Source organism: Genypterus blacodes, unplaced genomic scaffold, assembly GCF_046128005.1.
Source record: "Genypterus blacodes isolate CSIRO-AG114 ecotype Tasmania unplaced genomic scaffold, CSIRO-AGI_Gbla_v1 ptg000120l_1, whole genome shotgun sequence".
Classification (NCBI taxonomy): domain Eukaryota; kingdom Metazoa; phylum Chordata; class Actinopteri; order Ophidiiformes; family Ophidiidae; genus Genypterus; species Genypterus blacodes.
The window spans coordinates 1,810,001-1,833,339 of NW_027466923.1; the positions used below are offsets into that span (position 1 = coordinate 1,810,001).

The 23,339-nt window shown below is 41.7% G+C and overlaps 4 protein-coding genes across 6 annotated transcripts in view; 2 read left to right on the forward strand and 2 right to left on the reverse strand.

Annotated features, from left to right (window-relative positions):
• The window catches only part of casq1a (calsequestrin 1a), a 7,381-nt gene extending 1,767 nt beyond the window's left edge, over nucleotides 1-5,614 (reverse strand). Inside the window, exons 1-5 of the mRNA XM_076162336.1 lie at nucleotides 5,378-5,614; nucleotides 913-1,006; nucleotides 712-812; nucleotides 434-545; nucleotides 83-156 (exon numbers count right to left, since the gene is read on the reverse strand). Of these exons, the coding sequence (XP_076018451.1) occupies nucleotides 83-156; nucleotides 434-545; nucleotides 712-812; nucleotides 913-1,006; nucleotides 5,378-5,614 (618 nt within the window). The remainder of the gene's footprint in view (nucleotides 1-82; nucleotides 157-433; nucleotides 546-711; nucleotides 813-912; nucleotides 1,007-5,377) is intronic.
• Nucleotides 5,615-9,189: 3,575 nt separating this feature from the next.
• LOC143010089 (crystallin J1A-like) lies at nucleotides 9,190-12,087 on the forward strand. Its single transcript, XM_076162269.1, has 10 exons — nucleotides 9,190-9,374; nucleotides 9,678-9,744; nucleotides 9,957-10,133; nucleotides 10,228-10,326; nucleotides 10,461-10,553; nucleotides 10,641-10,797; nucleotides 10,961-11,076; nucleotides 11,255-11,332; nucleotides 11,480-11,619; nucleotides 11,778-12,087. The coding sequence occupies exons 2-10, from the start codon at nucleotides 9,678-9,680 to the stop codon at nucleotides 11,874-11,876; spliced, it is 1,026 nt and encodes a 341-aa protein (XP_076018384.1). The 5' UTR covers nucleotides 9,190-9,374; the 3' UTR covers nucleotides 11,877-12,087.
• A 589-nt stretch (nucleotides 12,088-12,676) lies between these two features.
• eif2b5 (eukaryotic translation initiation factor 2B, subunit 5 epsilon) lies at nucleotides 12,677-17,655 on the forward strand. Its single transcript, XM_076162315.1, has 16 exons — nucleotides 12,677-12,883; nucleotides 13,520-13,644; nucleotides 13,726-13,911; nucleotides 13,994-14,171; nucleotides 14,257-14,337; nucleotides 14,422-14,499; nucleotides 14,582-14,894; nucleotides 15,007-15,152; nucleotides 15,273-15,417; nucleotides 15,502-15,603; nucleotides 15,691-15,792; nucleotides 15,884-15,974; nucleotides 16,072-16,195; nucleotides 16,288-16,413; nucleotides 16,549-16,656; nucleotides 16,875-17,655. Exons 1-16 carry the CDS (start codon nucleotides 12,725-12,727, stop codon nucleotides 16,926-16,928), a joined length of 2,118 nt encoding a protein of 705 aa, XP_076018430.1. The 5' UTR covers nucleotides 12,677-12,724; the 3' UTR covers nucleotides 16,929-17,655.
• Nucleotides 17,199-19,287, reverse strand: mul3 (mitochondrial E3 ubiquitin protein ligase 3). Of its 3 annotated transcripts, none has more exons than XM_076162318.1 (5): nucleotides 19,177-19,287; nucleotides 18,927-19,049; nucleotides 18,764-18,851; nucleotides 18,544-18,664; nucleotides 17,199-18,413 (listed from the first exon to the last, which is right to left on the reverse strand). In XM_076162318.1, the coding sequence occupies exons 2-5, from the start codon at nucleotides 19,041-19,043 to the stop codon at nucleotides 17,927-17,929; spliced, it is 813 nt and encodes a 270-aa protein (XP_076018433.1). In that variant the 5' UTR covers nucleotides 19,044-19,049; nucleotides 19,177-19,287; the 3' UTR covers nucleotides 17,199-17,926. The 3 variants fall into 3 exon arrangements, with proteins under 3 accessions (XP_076018433.1, XP_076018431.1, XP_076018434.1); XM_076162316.1 differs by having other exon boundaries at nucleotides 18,927-19,078; nucleotides 19,177-19,284; XM_076162319.1 differs by having other exon boundaries at nucleotides 18,927-19,069; nucleotides 19,177-19,248.
• Between the last annotated feature and the right edge of the window lie 4,052 nt (nucleotides 19,288-23,339).

A 23,339-nucleotide genomic window follows, 5' to 3' on the forward strand; every position in this document is an offset into this window, starting at 1 on the left:
GGATCATCAATACAGTACTAATTGTATTTACTATATCAAGAAATGTATGTTCTACAAACTTACAATATGACATATTATTCACCTTGGCGTTGAATGTTGCAAAGAACTGGATGTGAGGATGGAACTCTTCAGCAGCATCAACAAAAGCGTCAAAATCTGAAATTTTACAGGCACCCGTCAAGTTGTTTCAGGTGATCGCCCCTGTATAAAGTATCTAAGATCATCATAATCATAAATGGAACTCCTTCAAACTCCATTTACGATTTAATGCAGCCAGAGAGCAACAGGTTAAACTTAACTAACAGAGTCTAAAACGTGTTGCATTTGCTTGATATGCACAATGTTTGATGAAATGATGAGCAATTACATTGAAAAGCAATTATAACAGGTTGATTGAAACAGGTTATCATGCCATCACAGTACAGATTCTTACGTTCTGACTTGTGACTCTTAAAGTAGCCCACCAGTTTGATGTCCTCTTCGATATTTTTGAAGCCTTTGAGTTCTCTACTATTGTCAATGATCTCCACTGGGTCTTCGAGAACCTGTGGAGGAAGGAGGGGGTGACACGGGGGAAGGGAGATACAGGCATGGTAGATGTGACAGAGAACAGAGGAGGCAAGAGTGAGTGACTGAGGGTTCTTTTAAAAGAAACAAAATGGGGATTTAGAGACTTTTTGCTATAAACAGGGAAATTATATCCTCACTAACATCAAAGATGAACTCCACAAGTGTGTCTGCTGCAAGTTCTCCGTCATATTCTATGACTTCATCATCCGTGAAGACGTAGATGCTGTCAGGCTCATCGAGTCCTGCAGGGAAAAACATGGTTTCAGTTCTTGGAGTTCTCAGAGGTTTTAATTGGTCTTCCCACATTATTCATACATGTCATTTGTCTGCAGCTGTGTTTACCTAATTTCTTTGCTACCACCTTGTCGAGCTTTGCATCGATAAGGCCAACTCCAACATCTTCATCATCAAATTCATCCAGGACCTGGGCTGCAAGCTGTGAAATGAAACACACGTCACAGTATGAAAACATAATCCTGATGTGTCAGTACAGCAAGAGTTTAAGGGCCAGATTTACTAAGCATTACACAAAATTCAAGTTTTCAGTTGGTATTTACTGACTGATCGTGGAAAGGAGTACAGCGGCTCTCTTTCTCTCTCTCTCTCTCTCTCTCTCTCAATTTTATTTTACATCAGGTGTACCTCATAATACCATCTGCAATCTTGTGTTTTAGATACACAGGTGTTGCCATTGTATCATGACTGAGACCAAAAAAAGTTGGACTCCAGTGCCGTTCCAAACTATTCCAAAGACGATTCATATACAATGTAGAACTCGTAAAAAAAATAGAAATGCTGATATTGCTAGACGGGCAAAAGATTACATTGAAGAAGCAGCAGCAGATTTATCAATATTCTAATCTGAAACACCCTCCTTTCGTAAACGTACCTCACCGCTAATGACAGCTACTGTGCCTACAGTCTACTGCCACAAAGAAGTTAACACCTGCTTCTTTAAAGACAATTTGCCACAAAAGCGACCAGCTATGATAAACATGTACATTTTATGGTTGCAGCTTTTCCCTCATCTTACCAACACATACGACTGATGCGGCACTTAAGTAAATATGGACAGACTGTGTTTGTCTCGTCGCCTGTAAAAGCCCCTAACACTTAGTAAAGCTGCTCCTAATCTGATAACCTTTTGGGGTGCTTGGTACTGCCAGGTTTCAAAATGAATACATGTTGCTCATGGCACTGCTGCTTATCAAATTCCACAGCAAGTCACAGTGTTGAACATACAATTTAATGGTTATTTTTCACACATTTTCAGCCATTTTCCACGTTGGTATCAGCAGCAGAGCCATCACTAATGCCTTACAGAGGAGGGGCTCCATGTTTGCGGCTTTGTTTCATGCTGAGCTCAATCACGACCCTCAGTAAAAAGCATGTTGAAAGCAAAAATTGGCTCTAATTGGAGGTCACAATCACAATCACGATCAGAATCAGAATCAGAATCAGAATCAGAATCAGAATCAGTATCAGTATCGCTATCGCTATCGAGATCATTATCATTATCATTATGATAGTTGTTGCATCATTGCGTTTGGTGCTGACAGAATGACCTCAGTATAACAAGTTTTCGGCCATGTTGAGTCCAAGTGCCAGTGACAATAGCAAATGACAAAGAGTCATGCCTGTGTGAGTGCACAGCCCAGTTAGCATTGAATGCCCATATCTCCTCATTTCAAAGTGTCCCACTCTGTTATTTGTGCCTATAAAGTTGCTGCAGTTAGTCATTTCATTACCATAAAAGCTGTTATTAAAAAGCACTCCCCCTGCACTTTCTAAATTTGTATGAAACTTGAAACTCATGACTGACAGTTTGTTCCTCCAATGCTGCAGCCACATTCACATTCTGACTTCATTGAGGAAGTGTGTGAGGGCTGTCTCGTGTAAGTGTTTAGATGCAAGTGTGCGCATGCGGGCACACACACACACCCATGCACACATACACACAACTGTGTTGTAGACAGTACTTGCAAGCAGCTGCTCTTCCTGGCATTAACAGTTGACTAAATAGACTGTCGTTTGTGAAAATATTTGCCAGATTTATTTGAACCTGATGTGGGTGGGGCCAGTGCAACAATTTACACCATGTTTGCGATGTTGCAAGTTAAGTAAACCTATAATTAACTTTGGTTTCTGTTTTAATAGCAACATTTTTGTGTTTCTGTTTTTAGTCCAGGTTAAGACTCCACCTCTTGGCATTTTAAGAGAGTGTAAGGCTTGATATTAAAACAGAAACAAACAGACATGACAACTGACATATCAGAATAATTATAGCTAAATTCTCAGATCTCTCTCTCCACCTCTTCCACCCCCTCCTATGTAGTTTTTCACCTTCATGGCAGTGAGTAGTTTTTAATAATTTTAGGTTGGGAAATTCATAGTTTATAGGATGATAGTCAAGATTCCACAGAGGTCAGCCCACATTGACAGCTTAAATGTCTAAATATAATCTAAATATCTGAAATACATATAAATACCTTAAATGCTGGGACTGGGTTTGTTTCATGATGATGTTTACATCTTGTGTTCGGATTTATGATTTTTTAATCAACAAGGACAGGCTTTCCTTATTCTCTGTTAAGATGTTTGAGCATTCAGTAAGGAACGATCACAGCTATACCAAAACCCAAAGCCACTAACTAATTGACAAATGAGAAAACATGGTGAGGTGATTTTCACATTCACACCATCTCACATTTAATTTAAGCTCCACTAATCCCTATAAAGTGCTTTGACCTCTGAGATTTCCAATGTTTGCTGTTACTAATAATAAATCTTCATAAAATATAATCATAATACATTCAGAGGGAGAAACACAAGCCTTCAGGGAGCTCAGCCCACCACAAAAGCAGCCCTGGATAAATATAGCACCTGAGCAAAACTAGCCCGGGACTATTTTGGCATGGTGGTAGTGATGCTCTGTGCTCTGGGATCCGCTGACAAGTACAGTACTGCATGTGTCCATCACAGCACGGCGCTGAGGCGGCACTACTGGAGCCAGAACCTCCTTTGCTGGACCGCATCCCTGAGTCCTAACTCCCCATACGGAGGCACTAAAGGCACACAGGGTGATGTTATGTGCTAAGGAGAGCACATAACACAGCTCAACTTCCATTTTTATCATTCTTTGATGAACCATAAAGATGCATCTTTTTGAAGCCTCTGTCTCATCAACCATCCTCTCCCACTAAAATGTCCTCACTTTTCATGTACTTACATATTGTGCAAATGCTTTGCTCTGTTATTATATGGTTTTGAATATATAGATAAATACATAGACACAAATACAGAAACTTGCCAACGTGCAAGTAGTATTCTGATGTAAATAAAATGTCCTATAAACACTCTATGTAATATTGTAATATTATGTCATATTTGGTTGCAGAGTGACTCTTTCTCTGTGAAATACTGTTGATGCTGTAGAAATGTTATCACCCCACCTGATCAATAAAGTTAATCTCATCTAATGTAATCTAATTTGTTTTTTTTACATCTTCACGTCAATATCTAAAATGTGTTCATTGCAATGAAATGATTACTTAGTATCATTCGCTAAATTAGCTATTTGATCCTCTTAGCTGGAGTGATGTTGCATGAATCCAGCTGGTGTCAGAAACTCAAAAGTGACATTCAGACATCCGTGTCATCCCAAACACTGTTTATATTTACTCCCACTATTTTCTGTTGTCCTTACAACACATCCTGAAATATAACAGTGGATCAACTGTACACCGTCCTGTGGCAGCCATTTTCTGGTGTCACAGTGTTACAGTGTCTGGGATCAAAAGCCGATAAAATCTTGATCCACATTATATAATCCTCAATCATCGCCTTGTCATCACCCAGTTCTTCCCCATCACTTGGTACACCCACAACATTTACAGTAGAGGGTCAACAATTGTTCAAACAAGACTATAATTCCTTTTTAAAAAGTCCAATCATGTGTGATGACACTACACAATTGTCTGGAAAAATGCAGATGATGTCCACATCAGCTGAAACATTGCACCTTCAACTTATCATGGAGAGAAATACTAATGTAAATTGTTCTGGAAAAATGCTAGAGCCGTTTAAAAACCATCCTCATGGCAGTGAAACCCTCTGAATGATGCTGTCAGGTCTTTCTGTGAGGAATGTGAAGAAGAGAAGCTGCTCAGGTGGACTGGAGGCCAGAGGAGCCATAGTCTGGTTACCATGCTGACACAGGTGTGTTAGACGCATCACCACACACACACACACACACATATTAAACATGAGCTCATCCTTTGCCAGAATAAATTATTTCAGCTCAGCTCTTTTCTGGTCTGTCACTGAAGACACACCACAGGCTTGTGATACATTTGTGGTACATCACTTATCAGATTTCTGAACCAGCAAAGCTATTTTCCTCCTTGTACCACAGCTGAAAAAAATCCCATGATAACCCTCCTTGTATTGAATATCACATTTAATATAGTTCAAATCATGCAAACAACACTAGTCTGTTACCAAATACACTCCTTGTCCTCCCTGTGGCCAATGTCTTGCAACTTTAAATAATTAGTTTCTTAATCAGGCATTTGTATATAAAAATTGAACTTCCTCCATCAGCAGTCTGCATTAATTTATAGATCTGTATTAATTAAGTATAAACACAAACCCATCTTTAAATAGCATCCTAGCAGATTCAAGCTGTGCTTTACATTTCCAATACTATCCCTCCTTCCTTATCAGTTTGCAATGCACAGTCTAAGAGGTCATAAATATCCACTATGTCCCACCCAGCTTCACCCCATAATTCTCATCCCCAACCCACCTCAAGGGTCAACTCCTCAATCTCAAACTGTCTCTGGGCGACGCGGCTGGATCCAGGATGGTCATGGTAGTACACCACCATGACATCGTACTTCTTCATCACAGACTTATAGTTCTTCGCATTCAGGTCATGGACACGGTCCTTGCCATCGTACTCAGGAAAGTCCAAGGACTCCTTACTGAATGATAACCCTCCAAATGACAGCAAGACTGTCACAAGCACCCAGGTCCACTTCATGGCTCCACTCTCCGATATTCAAACTGTTTGTAGTTTCAAAAATGACAAAAACAAACTAATTCAGTGAAACTTTGAGGAACCACTTTCCAATCCGCGTCACCCAGAAGAGAGCAAGACCAACTCTTGCATCCACCTTATTGAAAACCCCACATGGGCAACTGGCAGTGGGACACAGAGTGCAAGAGGGGTTGGGCTAAGTTTGAGATAGGTGTGAGTGCACGTCTATGTGGGGTGTAATCGAGCATGGGGAAGATGAGTTGGGGGCTCATGTGGTTGCTGCGGTGACAGCTCTGTGTGTGTGTACGTGTGTGTTTCCACATGGGCATGCGAGTTTGTGCATGTGCTTGAGTTTGTGTTACAGGTCTATTAAAGAGGTGGGTGAGGTGCTGATGACAAACCTGCTCTTCCTCTCTATCGGTTAGAGAGGAACAGAGAGAGGATGTTTAAGAAGGCCCGTGATGTGTGCAGGTGTTTGAGTGTGTGATGATGGGGGGGCTGTGATACGGATCTGTTGTCTGCTGTCTGTCTGCCTTGCACCAAATGAAGGACGATTGATATGGTGGCTGTGAAGATGAGGCATCCTTTTCCCATATTAAGTGTAGTTGGAAGCTTGGATCCCAGCTAAAAATAATGGATGCAGGACAGAGAAGCACATATCAAGGGAGGGTACTGGTGTCTAATTTGCTGCCGTTGGCACCGGCGTAGTGCTAAAATGTGGCGTGGGGTCACACAGGGACATGAGGAGAGGAGAGGCTGTGCACCTGCTGAGGATTCAGTAGACTTGATGAAGTGTCACTGAGTCCTGACTTGAGAAAAATGTGAAATACAGATAGAATTAACTTTTTTATTCTGGACTATGCGGTGTATTTCTTGTTTTGTTGTGTATCTGTGTTGGAGCATGCAGCACACATGTGTCCTATATAGCAGTGTGTGACGTCAGCATGTGTGCTTGAGATCATTGCCTGTCATATTACTTTACAAATTGAAAGGGAAGAGGTAAGCTATAAATAAATGCTGAATAGATGGTATCATAATACTGCCCTTGACTTCCAGAACCTCCAACCATACACACATACACATGCATGACACACCCCTCAAGTCTGTATATGCAAGCCTACAGTATCAATTAGAAAGATGCAGAAGAAATGACCTGTGGCTCACTTGAATGTACTGTAAACATGCGAAAGAATGATGAAACAGGAAGACAAAGTGACAAGTGAGAGGGGAGAAAGGGGGTGGGGGCAGATTCACAGAGTTTCATTTCACCTCACGTAATGACATTACATACCTCAGGGGTGAACGACTTCAATTACAGTCCCGTATCAGCATCCGCAGTGGCTGAGAAAACACATCAGGTAGTTTTTGCATGTGTGGCTTAACTGAGTGAGCCACAACTAATGCATGCTGTCCCATACAGGATATACAGTATATAACATCACTGAGTGTACTTGTATCATCTTTCAATAATTACTGTATGTCATTTTTTAAGTCTAAGTGTGGGGTACTCCATCTTATGTATAATCAAAAACAAACAAGTTAGATACCCTACTGTGAAAATATGGCCCCCAAAGTACAAACTCACAAAAGTGTTTACATCTGTGAATTCCAATGAAGGCTAATTGCATGAACAAGGTTAGAAAATAACTAGTGAACACCATACCCTCTCAATTTTGTGTCTTAATGCAATATGGCTCCACATGGCAAAGAATCGCCTTAACCAGTTTGTGAAACTTCATAAAGATGGGAGAGGGCACAAGAGCAAGAGCGCACAGGCTGAAACTCAGTGGCAGCCGTGGTTAAAGAGCCAATACCACCAATAACACAAGACGTAGTGGCTGACCAGTAAAAATAATGGCCCTCATAATTGCTATTTATGCAACCTTGCATTGAAAAACAGATGGGCAAGTGCTTCTGACTTGGCACAAGGGTTATCTGTGGAAATTGGAGTTTGAGTGACTGCTATGCAAACTATGCAAAGAGCATTGCATGAAGTCGACCACTACAGACGGCATCCAAGGAGAAAACCATCGCTCATAACACAGCAAATTAAACTTGGACTGGGTGAATATTGGCAGCACATTCCTTGGTCAGATGAAACCAAAATATATTGAGTTTGAATAAGATGGATCCAGCATGCCTGGCATTGACCTGGCCAAGACTACCACAGGGACCGATTAGTGACGACTGTGAGACATGGATGTGGGAGTGTGTTGATATGGAGCTGCACGAGTGCAAAAGGTGTAGGGGAGATGACATGTCCATATGCCACCGTGTAAGTTGGTATACCCAGATACTGAAAGAGAAAATGACTCCCATTTTCAAGAAGCTTGGCAGAGATTTTTTCCATCATGACAACTATCCTAAACACACTACACACTAGAAATGTAAAAACTAAGACCTGGCCAAGTGACTGGAATCCAATAGACTACCTTTGAACCTTTGAGGTATTTTGAAGTGGAAGGTAGAGAGCAAAGAGCAGCTGACAATAATCAACTGTAAAGAAATGGCAGAACATCTCACCACAGTGCAAGACTGGTCTCATCCATGCCATGAAAAAGAATTGTCAAAAATAAAGGTCATACAAGATCAAGATCATGCAAAGTAATGAAAACAATAGAAAAAAATGGATGTATTAAATGGGCAGGATTTATAATTAACAAACATGAACATTTTAGTGATATTGACCAGGGGTGTGTTCCATGTTGTTGTGTAGAGGTGGCCTCTGCTGATAAAGTACGAACCCAACAGGGCAGAAAACCGCTGCTGTGCTGCCCTCTACTGGCTGAAGGAGTCAATGCATGATCCACAGGTGCCCAGTTAATAATGTCACAGAAGATGTGGTCCATCCCAGATGCACATCCTCTCTGTGTGGAGTCTCCTTGAACCTGTCTGCGTTCCCTCTTGGTTCTCTCTTTCACTCTTCTCTCTCTCTCTCTGGTTCCCCTGTTTTTGCATTGGAAATCCCTCACTCCATCCTATGATGCAATCTGTAGCTGCCCACACTGCTGTTTGACCTCATCCTCTACCTATGAGATAATCAAACTAACAACACTGATGTCATCCAGGACTTCACGTCCACACTTCTGTGTCATGTTCACACAACCTTTGGCGTCCATGGCTTTCTGCCGTTGCCCTGTTTGTCACCATATTGTTTCAATTTACTTGAACACTACATTGCCTATTTTGCTTCACAGTCTCAGTTCTCCTCTCTCTCTTTCTGGCCCCCAATTTCTGTATCAAAAATGATCTACAAAATGTCCCATAACTGTATGCACAGTGGCAGGTCAAATGCTTTCTTCTTACAACATTTGTGTGGGAAATAAAAGAAAATGGAACGCAGACTTTGTTGAACTTGACCATGACAATAAAGAGATTTTTTTAAAGGCATCTAATCAGGCTACTACGATGTGGGAGGAGCTTATAGAGATGGTATGCATGGATTGAGAATCACTGCAGTTGTAAACTTTTCAAAATATAATAACGTGTTTTATTTGGGCGTCGGTTGTGTAAAAAGTGTGTCCTTGTGCAGTTTGTTTGAAAGGGTGCAGTGCAGTATTGTGGCCAGCAGGGGTTATTTTTGTCGCTTGTCGCTTCCGTGTGGGCGGAGTTGGAGAGCTTTCATAACATTTATTAGCACAAAAACCTGTGTTTGCGTGCGTTCGAATGACAAACACGACTTAAAGGAGCTGCAGAGGTGTTGAATACGTTTACAGTACACGGTTTGAGTGCTTGGTAGTAAGACGCAGTAGGAACGTGTAAGGTAAGACTGTACAATATAAGCATGCTGCTAATCTAAAGACCAAATCCCTGACTCTGATTTATACCAGATCAACGCTTGATGCAACTGTGTTATTAATCGCAAAACAGACTCAATATAAATATTTAAATGCGAAGACGAACTTGCGTCTCCAAATGTTTGCAATCCGCTTTGAAAGTCACATGTCGCCACTCGTCAGTATTTCTAAAGCTTCCATCGAAATGTAAAGCATTCGCATTGAAAATACAAATAGAAACTCAATCATTTGACATAATAATGCTTAATGAGACCGTTTTTCTTTTACAGATGGCCGCAACTCTGGCCAGCAGAGCTTTGGGAGCTGTTGTGGGATCAGCTGTTGCAGATGCAGCAGGTAAGTGATGTTTAAATGACAGATACCATAAGTATTACATTTTAAATATTGTCAATAAATGTGGAAAGTCAATAAAGCAAGGTGTGGTCATATGAAATCTGCAAGAGCGTATCTGCTCAATTGTGGGGTCATCTGGGTCTTAATCATTTAATTCTGTATATCCTGCATAATTTCACTATATATGTGACATTTTGACTTTTGATCATCTTCAGCTCAGCCCCTCCACTGGGTTTATGATCAGCAGAAGCTTCGTGCGATTCTAACCCAGGCACCTGAACCCGAGTTCAGCCCTGAGTCGCACAATCCCTTCTACAGGAGGGAGACGGGCAAGCAGAGCTGCTATGGAGACCAGGCTTATGTCTTGCTGGAGTCCTTGTCTGAATGCGGAGGTATGCTTGTATGTTGACTGGTCCGAGTACTTATCTGTGCTGTATGTCGCTACACTCTTTACCTGCTTGTCTAAGTTGTACCATGCATTTGCAGGTCTAAATGTTGATGATCTGAAGAATCGCATACTGAAATTTTTTGGACCAGGGTCAGAGTATGACACACCTGTCAATGACCCATACAGAGAGAAAGGAGGTAAAAGCAGGGAGGATTTGGGGAGCCTGTTTGGATCCGAAGGAAATCAAACAACGATACAAGGACAGATGAAAATTAGAAGAAATGTGTGGCCATCTAGATTATTTTCCTGGACTGTGCCCTTTGTTTTCCAGGACCAAGACCCCAGCTGCCCATTAAGGGACCATGGAGACATGGATGTCTGAAAAGCTTCCTCAAAAATGTGGATGCAGGCAAAGAGGTGACAGGTAAAGCTGCAGTTCTGAACCTCAGGAATACAAACTATGACTTTGCAGAGAGATAAAGTTCTTTGATGGGATCTGTATTTTCCACAGGTTGTGAGAATGACTTTCAGATTGATGGAACTGCCAAGCTGGCTCCTATTGTGGCCTTTTACGCTGGAAAGCCAGACATGCTGGAAAAGGTTGAGCAGGCCGTCCGTGTCACCCAGAACAATGATGCATGTGTGGCAGTGACGCTGGCAGCAGCAAGGTCAGGATAAACGCCAAAGACACTCAACCAACTGTGTTACTGCATCTCACTTTACTAATTGATGAAAAATCTTTAAGTAATGAAACTCATTTACCCTCTGCAGCACAACTGTAAATAATATTCACTGAAAAATGTTTTGAGTGTATATGATTTTCTTTCCCAGGTTCCTGGAGCATTTTATCCTTAATGGTGATGATCCAAATGTGTTGGAGTCAGTGGTTGCTCAGTTGAGTGACCCAAATAGAAGGAATCCCCAGGATTTGGACAAAGATGTCATTGGTAAGTGAAGCCTGTAGTGCTGCTGGATCACTGCATTAAATTCACAAGAAAGTCATGGGATTTAAGGGTGTAACTTAACCTCAGTTTATAATAGAAATGGTCCCTCACTGTGACGTATAAAATGTTAATTGCTACATGAGTTTAGGCTTCTAATTTTTGTTAATGTGATTATTTTAAGGACATATTCTTAAGGTGAAGGAGCAGTTATCCAAGAGTCCAAAGGAGCTGATCCCTGCTGTGTTTCCAAACAGTTGAGGTAACATCACTGAACTCCCTCAACCTTTTTTTTAGTAGGAAATATGTTTGATGAGCAATATACCATAGGTAGCATGTAATCACTAGACTAAGAAGTGAAGAGAAAATGGCTTCTTGTCATTCACCTATGGCACTGATGATGTTTCAGGTTTGCCTGGTGCATTCCAAGCAGCACTGCATGGAGTCCTGACCGCCAAAGAGTACAAACAGGCTGTCAGGGACACCATGAGCTGCGGGGGGTGCACCTGTAGCAGAGGGTCCTTCATTGGAGCCTGCCTTGGGGCTCAGGTATGACTGGAATGCATTTGCTCATCTGAACCGCATAGGAAGCAGCATACAGTATGAAAAACATGTTATGTTGGTAATTATGCACTCCAAGTTGTGAATGTCAATGTTGCCACTGTAAGGTTGATGCTCACTGAAAAATGCTATCTTAATTTTCCTAGATGGGACTGGATGGAATTCCGACTTCCTGGACTTCCAAGACCCTTAGATATGAGTCGGTGTTGGACCATGCCAAGAAAATTACCAAACACTATCAATAATTCCTTTTTCTCTATTGATGTAACGCACTTTAGGACTGCAGTTGACTGAGTACATCATGACAAACTGTTTCGCTTTCACAGAACACTTAATGAAGGTTCTTGTCTAAAACTGATGTGTGGCAGGAGCTTGATGATTTTGTCTCTGTTAAAGTAAAACATGTTGTATGCAGATGTGGAGTTTCTGCAATAAAGTAGTCATCAACAAACAAAATGGAGAGTGACGTTTTCATGTTAAGGTGGGTGTTTATGAAGGTGAACTGTGATCCAAACTAATGATATAAGGTAGCAAAACTCATTGGGGTGAACTTATTAGTACTACTACTACTACAACTATTACTATTAAGTCTTCTAAAAGTGTAATTGTATTCACAGCCCACTTGGCCGTCTCAGCATGGTTTTTTAACAAGATGGGTGGATGGATAGCGCCATCTAGTGACGAGTCAGGCTGCGGTAGACAAATGCAAGACAAAGTGTAGAGCTTCAAGTTACACAAACGAGCCAATGATGGATCGGGTGACTGGTATTTCATGAAGTCTTAAGATGTTCAACTTAGTAATGTGTAAATTTACGTCGTTGTTGTAAATCTGTTTGTGTAGATGGCATCAGTGATATGAATTTGCTTATTGGATGACACGACTGACGTTAGTTTAATTACAAACATTACACAGATAAGAAACGTACATTTGAGTATAACATCGTGTTTTCTATCGATGGTACAAAGGAAAGTTACACATGTATGCTGCCACTAAAGATCTATATACGCCACTGCGAGAAACTACGATTGTACCTTCCCGGCTACCGTCGTTGTTTCTGACGACACCGACGGTAGTAGTGGGGAAGAGTCAAACATGGCTGGTAAAGGAGGAAAACAGAGCCGCTCAGGTGGCGGTCTTTCGGGTAGAAAGGGTGCCGGTGAGCAGGAGGAACAGGAACAGCCGCTTCAGGCCATCTTAGTCGCTGACAGCTTCAACCGGAGGTTTTTCCCGGTTACCAAAGATCAGCCTCGGGTAAGCAGCGAGCTAATGCTAACGTCAACGCTAATGCTGGTACAGGTGCCCATGCTGTAGACAAGGCTCACTTCTTTATTTACACTATTTAAAATAAAAGCACTCGGTTAATATGTTATCGTATATTCATTGAAACTGGAATAACCAGGACAATCGGTTAGAAATGGCAGTAATCTGGACAAATGATGTGTGACGTACAAACTTGTAACATAATTGAGAAGTAGGCATAATATTTCAATGACTGGAATATTAGAGATTGCAATTAGTCGGAGTATTCGGACATATGGAAGCAGAAGTCGGCAACGAATATGAAAATAAGTGTTCCTAAAATTGGGGTTTGATATTTAAAAGTGACACGCAAGCTCAGGAATCATTCAGAGAAAATATGGAACGGTTTAAATCTTCTAAAAAAAGTATCTAAATGATTTAAAATGAAATAACCCCCCAGAAAAGTTGGGAATCTTGGTTATAACAACAGAAATTCAGAAGAACACCTTTATAAATAAGTATAAACTTATATTATATAATTTAGGCTTAATGTCACCCGTAGAAATGTTTCCAGTGTTCACAAGACTTTACGTTTAACTACTTTGTTGTGGATGCCAACATAATCTTTTACATTGTCTATGTTTCCAGGCTTTGCTGCCGCTGGGAAATGTTGCGATGATAGACTACACCCTGGAGTTCCTCACTTCAACAGGAGTCCAGGAAACGTTTGTCTTCTGCTGTTGGATGGGCAGTAAGATCAAGGAACACCTGCAGTGAGTCTTAATTCACCAACGCTCTGTTTGCATCCACTTCTGTGTCTGTGAAAGATTTTGACACGACTCTGTGTCTGACAGGAAGTCAAAGTGGTGTCGCTCCACGTCTCCGAACACGGTCCACATCATCACCTCGGATCTGTATTGCTCCCTGGGCGATGTGCTCAGGGAGGTCGATGCCAAGTCGCTGGTGCGTTCAGATTTTGTGCTGGTGTATGGGGATGTGGTATCAAATATTGACATCAGCCAGGCACTGCAAGAGCACAGGTATGAGATTCACCCAACCTGCCATCCAGATGTTAATTGGGAAATTTGCTGTGAATGTAAAAGACTCGCTGATGTTCTCCAGGAATCGGCGAAAGACAGAGAAGAACGTCTCGGTGATGACAATGATCCTCAAAGAGTCATCGCCTGGTCACAAGTCCCGCTGTGTGGAAGATGACCTCATTGTTGTTACGGACAGCAAGAGCCAGCGGGTGTTGCACTGCCAGAAGACTCAAGGGTTGAAGAGGCTGCACTTCCCTTTGGTAACTGTTAGATTTTCAGTGTATTGCCACTTAAACACTTCAACAACAGGCTTTGGACTGACTCTTATCCTTTTTTGCTCAACAGAACATTTTCCACAGTGTAAGTGATGAGTTTGAGATCAGATATGACCTTTTGGACTGTCACATCAGCATCTGCTCCCCACAGGTTAGTTTTCAACCAGACACAGGAAGTACTGTATTCATCAAATCCCTGGTGAGAGCTGGAACATAACTTTGTCTCATGTTTCAGGTTGCTGAACTCTTCACCGACAACTTTGATTACCAAAGTAGGAATGACTTTGTCAGAGGGATGTTGGTCAATGAGGAGGTACAAAGCTTTCATTATTGATTTGAGTCTGACATTTAAAAAATATATGAACTGCTCAAACATAATATATTTTCCTTTATAGATCCTTGGCAACCAGATCCACGTGCACGTCACCAAGGATGGTTACGGCGCCAGAATTTCCAACCTGCTCATGTACGACTCGGTGTCGTCGGACCTCGTGCGTCGGTGGGTCTACCCCGTCACCCCCGAGACCAACTTCACAGACCAGAAGGGCCGGAGCTGCACATACTCTCGCCACAATGTCTACCGGTGCTCAGGGGTCAGCTTGGGCCACGGCAGCCAGATGGAAGAGAACGTCCTCATTGGCTTTGACACCAGCATCGGGGCCAACTGTTACATCTCCAACAGTGTCATTGGTAACAACTGCACTATAGGTGAGATCTCTTGATCCTACTGCCAAAAACACAAGATGAATGTGGCTTAAACCTTTCATGGCAGGGCAAATAGGTAGAGTGGGGTTAACACTTCCTATTTTTATTCCTACAGGTGACAACGTAAACCTGGACCACGCCTACATCTGGAGTAACGTACATATTGCCAGCAATGTGGTGATCAACCAGTCTGTGGTCTGTGATAAAGCCGAGGTCAAAGAAGGCGTGACGCTTAATAAACAGTGCGTGTTGGCATACAATGTAAGTACAGTGCCATTGCCAGGAAATCGGCTCTATAGCTGCTCATTGATTACTTTACTTGACTTGGTTTAACCCTCAAAAATTGATAGTTGAATGAATTGCACACCAACTGGTTTCTAGGTGGTGATTGGACCAAACATGACTCTACCGGAGGGCACTGTGGTGTCCATGCACTACCCAGAGGAAGAGGATGAAGATGACGCCGATGAGTTCCTGAGTGATGATGCTGAGGTCGGTCACAGTCGAGACAAAACGAAGCATAAAGGTGTGTATCAACCATCGGACCACATTCTGACACTAGCAAATCCGTGTTCCTGCGACTGAGCTGCGTGTTTCTGCTCTCCTCCAGTATTTAACCCAAGTGAAGTTGGCGCAGAGGGCAAAGGCTACATCTGGAAGGGTATCAACCTAGATGACACAAAGGAGGAAGAGCTGTCCCAGTGTCTCTGGGGTAAGACGGCTTGAAGTGGCTTGAGTCGTGGATCCTCAAGTCTGTAGAACATCAGTGCAGCCTGGGTTTTGTTTCTCGTTCCCCCAGGTTTGGAATTGAACCCGGACTCTGAGAGCGAAAGTGAGGCCAGTGAGCAGGATGACGAAGACGATCCCGTTATCCCCTCCCCTGAAATGGATGATGTCAAAGGTGAGCGGGTTTGAGGCCTCTTCATCGCCAGATTGACCATTTTCCTGTCTCTCCTCTCTGACTCTTGTGTTGGATTTGTTCTGGTGTGAAGTCTTCCAGTTGGAGGTGCTGGGGACGCTGCAGAGAGGCCTGGAAGAAAACATCGGCTGTGACAATCTTGTTCTTGAGATCAACTCTCTAAAGTAAGCCGTCATCTAAATGTGCTCACAGCTCCATTAGTGACTGTATAAGCAGTTGAACCCATGAATTCAGTTTGACACACACTCGCTCTCTTTCCAGGTACGCTTACAATATCACTCTGAAGGAGGTGATGCAGATTTTGACTGTGGTGGTACTTGACTTCCCCTTCCAGCAGCAGGGTCCACAGATGACCACACCCAAATATGCTGAGCTGCTTCTGCCTGTGAGTAAAGCTTAACATTTTATTCACATTTAATACTTTTAACTGGGAACGCAGAGAATACGGGCTCAACTTTGTTCCGTTTGCCTCCTCAGCTATTGAAGAAATGGGCGCCGGTGTTTAAGAATTATGTGAAGAAAGCACAGGACCACCTAGACTGTCTGGCTGCCTTTGAAGAACACTTCCTAGAACACGACAGCCACTGGGCCGCTCTGGGCAAGGTCAGACTCCATCAGGGCTACCATGTACAATCTGTGAACACCTGAGATGTTACAGTTTAGGTCACCAAAGTTGACCTCACATTGTGCTCTAGAAGTTTGCAGATGTATAATTTTCCAATTTTCTTTTCCATGCAGGTCTTGATGAACATGTATGAGCTTGAGATCCTGGAGGAGGAGATGATCCTGCACTGGTTCTCTCAGGCCACCAACGACAAGAGCAGACAGCTGCGCAAGAACCAGGGAGTAAGTACGCACTGGCCTGCCTTAAACAGGACAGAGAGTTATCATTGTACAATCCTAATGTGTTCTGTGTGCATCTCATGCTGTTGAAGCCCTTTCTTCCTCCATGGACGATCATCCTCATCCATTCATTTATCCTTTTAGTTTCATCTCTCACTTCTCAACTGCCAATTTTTTTTAGAATTTCTTACAACTCACTGTTATTTTTGTTTCTTTTCCAGCTCCAGAATTTTATCCAGTGGCTGGAGGAGGCTGAAGAGGAAGGCGATGACTGAAAAGCACCTGTAAAGGGAAGAACACTTGAACTGTTTTCATGTTTAAAGGAGTTCTGGGGGCTCCAAGTCTGATCTTGATGACTTAACTGACCCTGTAAAGGCTTTCTGCCATTGATAACCACCAGGATCTGCTCTGTATAACTGACACGGGCGCTGCATCATGTAAGAGCTGTGTGCTGCAAAACCAAGTATCTGAATAAAATAGAGAATCTGGAATCTCTTGGAAGATGTTGAAGCCACGTGCACCTCACAACACAAATATCACATCTATCATGATTTAAAATGATTTATTCAGTACAGAAATGAATAAAACCGTCACCACGATTCATCAAAATACCGCCCACACGTTAAACAGAGAGTGGAAGAAGAAGAACGTCTGCTAAGGTGATCTGACAGTGGCACACTCCAAGCTGAAGTCTCCCAAATAATCTTTTTAAGCTAATATGAAAAAATAAATCAGATTTGGTTTGTTCACATTATGATTGAGGCCACGTGTTCCTGTGTTCTTTCCATACACATCTCATCACTGTTATCATTATTCAGCCTCGGCACCTCACGGAACGTTCAAAACACAATTGCAATAAACATCTCATTAATTCACATTTATAGACCATAAAGAGTGATCATTTATCTGTGGAGTTCTGGGCCAAAGTAGAAAAAAGGTTCAAATAAATCTGTTCAGTGCAACTCCTGCAGTGGTCTTAAGGTTTGCAATACAGAGAAAACTTTAAATAAAGTTTAAGCTCTTTTGATTATCTGACTTATGAAGTTACTCTGGAATTATTGTATGCATAATGTTGGCAGCAATATGCAAATACAAACAGGATAATTACTGTTTTACCTGATCCATCATTAGATGTTTTGGGCTAAGTAGCGTAATGAACTATATAAGCACTTAACTTTGACAACATATACGTGAGGTCGAGTAAAAAAGTGAATAAAGACTTGGCGTTCCACCTGCTGCTCTCCCACCTGTAGAATCCACGTCTTTCCGTCTCCTATCTGTCATCCTTTCTCCCCATCAGGCTGTAAATGAGCCCGGCCAGGAGAGAGGCCCCTGTGAGCCCACAAACTGCAGTCAGGGTTTTCCACATGGTGGCCGAGTTCTCGTGTCTGTCCATGAAGCTCTTGTAGTCGGTGGGTACCAGCAGGTACTGGCGGCCGTCTCGCGGGGCCTGCAGCCTCATCACCTGGCCTCCCTCCAGCACCACCTCCCCAAAGCCAGTCAGGGTGCTGCCCACGTGGAGAAGCTCCTCGCTTTCCTCCAGCGCCGCAGGTTTCTCCCCACTCAGACCGTGCATCATCACGTCCATGAGGCCCTCCTGAGCACGTCTTACCCGATGGTGAACTCTCTCCAGGAAGCACCCAGAGGCCTCCTGAGGGGCCTGCACCTTCACATACAGGTCAGTGAAGTAGGCACCAGGACTCATCAGATAAAAAGGCACAGAGTTGTTGGTTTCCTTACGATTCACCGTCCGAGAGTTCCTGGAAAAAAACGTTCATACCAGCACTGAATTGAATTTACTCAAAAGGCCAGATGACAGCCATATTATATATATATATATATACACTTCATTAAACTACAATCACTGTGTTGAAGTTAAGATTAACATACCAGGCTCTGGTGAGGGAGTTCCAGAATTGCCAGTGTTCCTCCACTGTAATCTTCTGAATGACCCCAAAATGTCGGGGGACAAACTGGCTGGCCAGAGGCTCCCCTTCTGGCTGGACCACACCTGGAAAAACACACAAAAACATCAGACTTGTGACTCTGTGACTAAATCTATTATTTAACACAGCAGCTCTTGGATGATTTTGGAAAAAATGTTCTTTACCTTCTACAGCAACATACTGAAGTCTCTTGAGGGGAGAAGCTCTCAGTATTTTGACCAGTTGTTGATCTGGCTTGAAAACTGGTATTTTCTAAATATAGAGAACAAAAAGCTTTCAGATAAGCACATTTAATTTGTATTATGCTCTAAAGAATGATGCACATGCCTTCAACGCCTGTATTTCCTTCTTCTTGTCTTGATATAAATGATAGAAGATTGTGGAGAACGCAAAGCTGGAGCCCACGCCGATCAGAATCAAAGGGTTTACAGGAAGGTCAGCCATTTTTACCTGTGATACAAAAACACAAACTAAAGAAACTAACGCACACAGGAAGTTCACAGTTTAGGTCAGGTGTTGTTATGAGCGTCAGTCATTCATTGATGTCAAAAATAAATGAATGCAAACAAAATCTTACCTGTGGTATCTTGCAGGTTAAACTGTGACCCACCTGCCGCTTGGTCACAATTAATCGAAAATAAAAGCTTTCTGTTCTTAGTTTCACTTCCGTGTCGCTCGCGTTGCGTCACACTTTTTCAGCCAGTAGGACAGAAGATATTACCTTTTGGACCATTAGGGGGCAGCAGTGCATCATTAAATCACAGAGGTTCACATGGAGGAGTTCATTATGTTTAAATGACGATCATAATCTTTGGAATTTACTCTATAATGACTGGCTGTGAGAGTTTATTTGGTCATGTTTTTGTTTTTTTTTTACCTTAAATAACTTTTAATGCAACAGGGAAACAACTTTTTCATTGTAAAAGCCCTAAAAAAAAAAACATCCAATCAAGGAAGGACCAATCAATCGACTTTAATTGTCATATTGGCTGTAGCTATATTATAGGGACATCTGATCAGATTTAAAGTACACACTCAAAACACATGATAACTACAATGACATTAGGTCAAGAAAATCAGGCCTTCAAATTTTAAGATATTTGCAATCATGTTAAATCTCGTTTTTCCAAATCTCAGTTCACCTGACATCATATCTGTGTTTCAACATTCATACCAGAGGGCAGATAAGGCTGTCCAGGAGAGTTTCATATTGTGGATAAATAATGTTAAATTTAGTTCACTTCTCTTTGTTTAAGCAAACCATCACGCCATCGTATATCAGGGGGGAGTGAGAGAAATACAGATAATCCCAACTAATCTTCAGTGTTTTGAATTATATGAGGATATGTGGAAATGCATGCAGATGTGTCTTACTCCAACTGTGATGTTTACATACTTACAACTAACAAATGAATTCTTGCAACATGTATTGCAAGACAGTAAGACACAAAGCCACCGTTATTGTGTGGTTATTACAAAATAACTATCACTTGATCTTGCACATTAATACAGAATGAACACATTCAAGCCAACTGCACCATGATTAAATTGACCTGTATCTAAGCAGAATATATGGTGACCAACCCTGTATGATCAATATTAACTCAAGCTTAATTATCACAAACAGCATTTACAGCACAGGGAACACTAACTTTGGCAGTGTGTGTTCAAATATTTAGGCTATTACAGTGGGATTTCTGGGCTTTGTTGTTGATATGAATGACTAAGCCCTCAGACTGCGGGGCAATAAATGTAAAGTTCATCATCATGCATCATTTGAGGCCCCCCCGACCTCTTGAGCCCCTGGGCCTGGGCATGTTGAGCTTGCCCAGTAAGCTACGTCTTGGTCCTCCGACAAGCAAAAAAGAAACTGTATAGAAATCCAAACTATGCTACAGCTTAGTAAACAATTCCACTATTTAATTTCGCAATTGCACCAAAACTGGAGAGGAGAGGAGAGAGGAATTCAGAGGACAGAACAGAGGGATCCACTTCAGAGCTGCTTTTGTCCTTTTATTATCTTTAATGCAGATCTTAAATGTGTTTGCCCTTGACTGTGAATTGAAAGCATCAAGGCATTTAACTCAAAATCCAACGTCATTTTCTTCTTGTTATTTATTTGAAACATTTAAATCTAACAAAAGCAGCAGCAGTTATGATACAATGTTTAGTCACCCAAGCAGTACGACACAGTTTCATGAAACTCTTCCCATTCTTTCAGAGACAGTGTCACAAATTTGCTGACTTGAGACTCAAGTTGACATTCTAAACACAGATCCATCTTTGACTTTGACACACTCACTTGTGATGTCACATGGACTTTGATTCAGGGAGACCTTCCCTAAACCGAAGAATTGGATGAAAATACACAAATATAACTTAATAAAAAACTTGTATAGTTGTATATTTGTATACCACAAACACACAAACACACACTTTATGATTCATACTTACCACATCTTTGTGGACTTCAGATCCTCTTATTCAATCAGCACCAAAGTATTGAGTCAGTCTAGACTTCTGACTTCCTTGTTTTGAATAAAGATTTCAATGTGCCTTCAAAAATACTAACTTGGTCGCACCTGAGCTGTATACTCTTTAAACTCTACACTCTAAAGTGCTAAATCGTTACGCATCTGTTGTACTTTCAATGACCACAGTTCTAAAAATGTCACTGTTTGCTGAAAAACAACATTTTTACCCCCAATTCAAAGATTAAATTGTTTACAAATCCAGCATTCAAATGGTTCATGGAACTCCTGCTGGGAAAATAATTTTACTTTCCGATCTTCATCTTCATTTGATGAGACTGTGGCACCGTTGTAATTATCATCATTACCTCTGATAAACTATCTGGGGCACTTACTGTGTGATTGACATCACCGGGGTCTATTTAAACTCTAACATCAGCATCACACCAAAACATTGAATCCCTGGAGTCAAGGCATCAACATTATTACAGGTGCCATATGTAGCATTATAAACAAGAACATGTTAATTGACTTTGATTTACGAGCATTAACAGTCCAGTATATTGATTTTAAAAACATTGTCGCCTTTGCTGAAATGATCCTGAAATCGTACAGGCTTCCAGTTGGCCACAGAATTGTTGTTTTAAATAGCATTGCTGTAAATGGCTGAGGTGCTGACAAGCTGACACCATATGAGTCAAACAAACAACAGAAAACAGATCTACTAACTGTTTATAGAGCTAAAACAAAACATGGCAAACCTTTAAATGTTATGCTTATATATGGGACAAACTCTCAGAGGACCTGAGACATTTTAGAGATATTTGGTGTTAACTTCACACGCCCTTTGGTCCAGCAATCTGGTTCTTAGGCCTTTGGATTGCTGTAATGTTAATGACAGAATCAGTACAATAACAGCAGATGCAGTGGAAGGACAAACAAATGCTCTTAATTTGTATTGAAGTGTGACTGTAGCCTGTGGCATGTCTGAGGTCCTCTGGGTGTTTATCCCATATATAGGCAGCATAATATTTGAAGGAAGCTTTGCCATGTTTTGTTTCAGCTCTATAAATGGTTAGTCGACCTGTTTTGGGGACTCCTATGGGGTCTTCATGTCAGACGTGTTCATGTATTTGTGGATCTATGTGATAATGGGCAATGCTATTTTAAATGTGGTTCTGTGGCATAACAAGGCATGACAAGAGGACCAGTGCAATATGATCATACTCCTTAGTTCTTCTGTATGGATCAGAAAGCTCTTGACCTCAGAAATCAAATATGTTTAGAGATGGATTCAAGTTTAAAAGAATTACAGAAGTTAAAATTGCAGATGACTCAAAAGCCAAAATGTTTGTCTTCCATCTCACTGGGGGGCGTCCTCTAACATCCATCAAAGATGTTTACAAGCCTCTCCGACTCATCCACTGATAAGAAAACCAGGCCAACGTATGGAGTGAAGCACACGGTGCCACCCAATGAATCAATGTATAGACCCTGTGTTTTGTTCTGTGTTACGTATATACGTCAGTCTCGTGGATGGAAATGAATGCAATAACCTTCACTCTCGGTGTTCACAATGACAGAGCGACCATCTGTCCAGAGACGGAGACAAACTGCATTTCGGTGCAGGAATCCTGCTTGGAGAGAGAAAGCAGAAACATTCTTCTGTCTTTTTACTGAAAAAGGTCTAATGTCTTCTCTCTCTCTTCTCCACAGCATGGTGCATCCACTTCAGGTATAAACACTCTGCATCACTCTTTGTCCTATTCCTGTGGGTACCACTAAATATCCTCCTTATCACTATAGCAACAGAAGTAATAAGATGTGGAAGGTGTGCGTCAGAAATAAAGACTTTGTGGGCACTTGGGAAGTGATGCATAAACAAAATGACACATGCTTCCGAGCATCATGGTACTTGAGTACTGCAATAGCTGAAGTGTGTTCATAAAGCTTCCCATATGTTGATTGGTGTGCTGACATCCATATGCTGTGTTCAAAGTAAAAGCCAGTGAAAAGCAGCGTGCTACGTACCTAACACTAACACCTACTATTATACTGATTTGTTTGGTGTCAAATCAGCAAAAGGAAGCGTTAAGGATCCGTTTTAGAGATCTGCATTTTAAGAGAGAAGGTACGGAATGCTGCAACTGTGTTCAAATAATACAGGGAGTCCCAGCACACGTGGTGTGTTTGGATTTATCATACCAATGGAAATTACCATCTATTTATTTGTTTAGTTGTCTTTACTGCCGGAAAGTTGTGCGCGGCC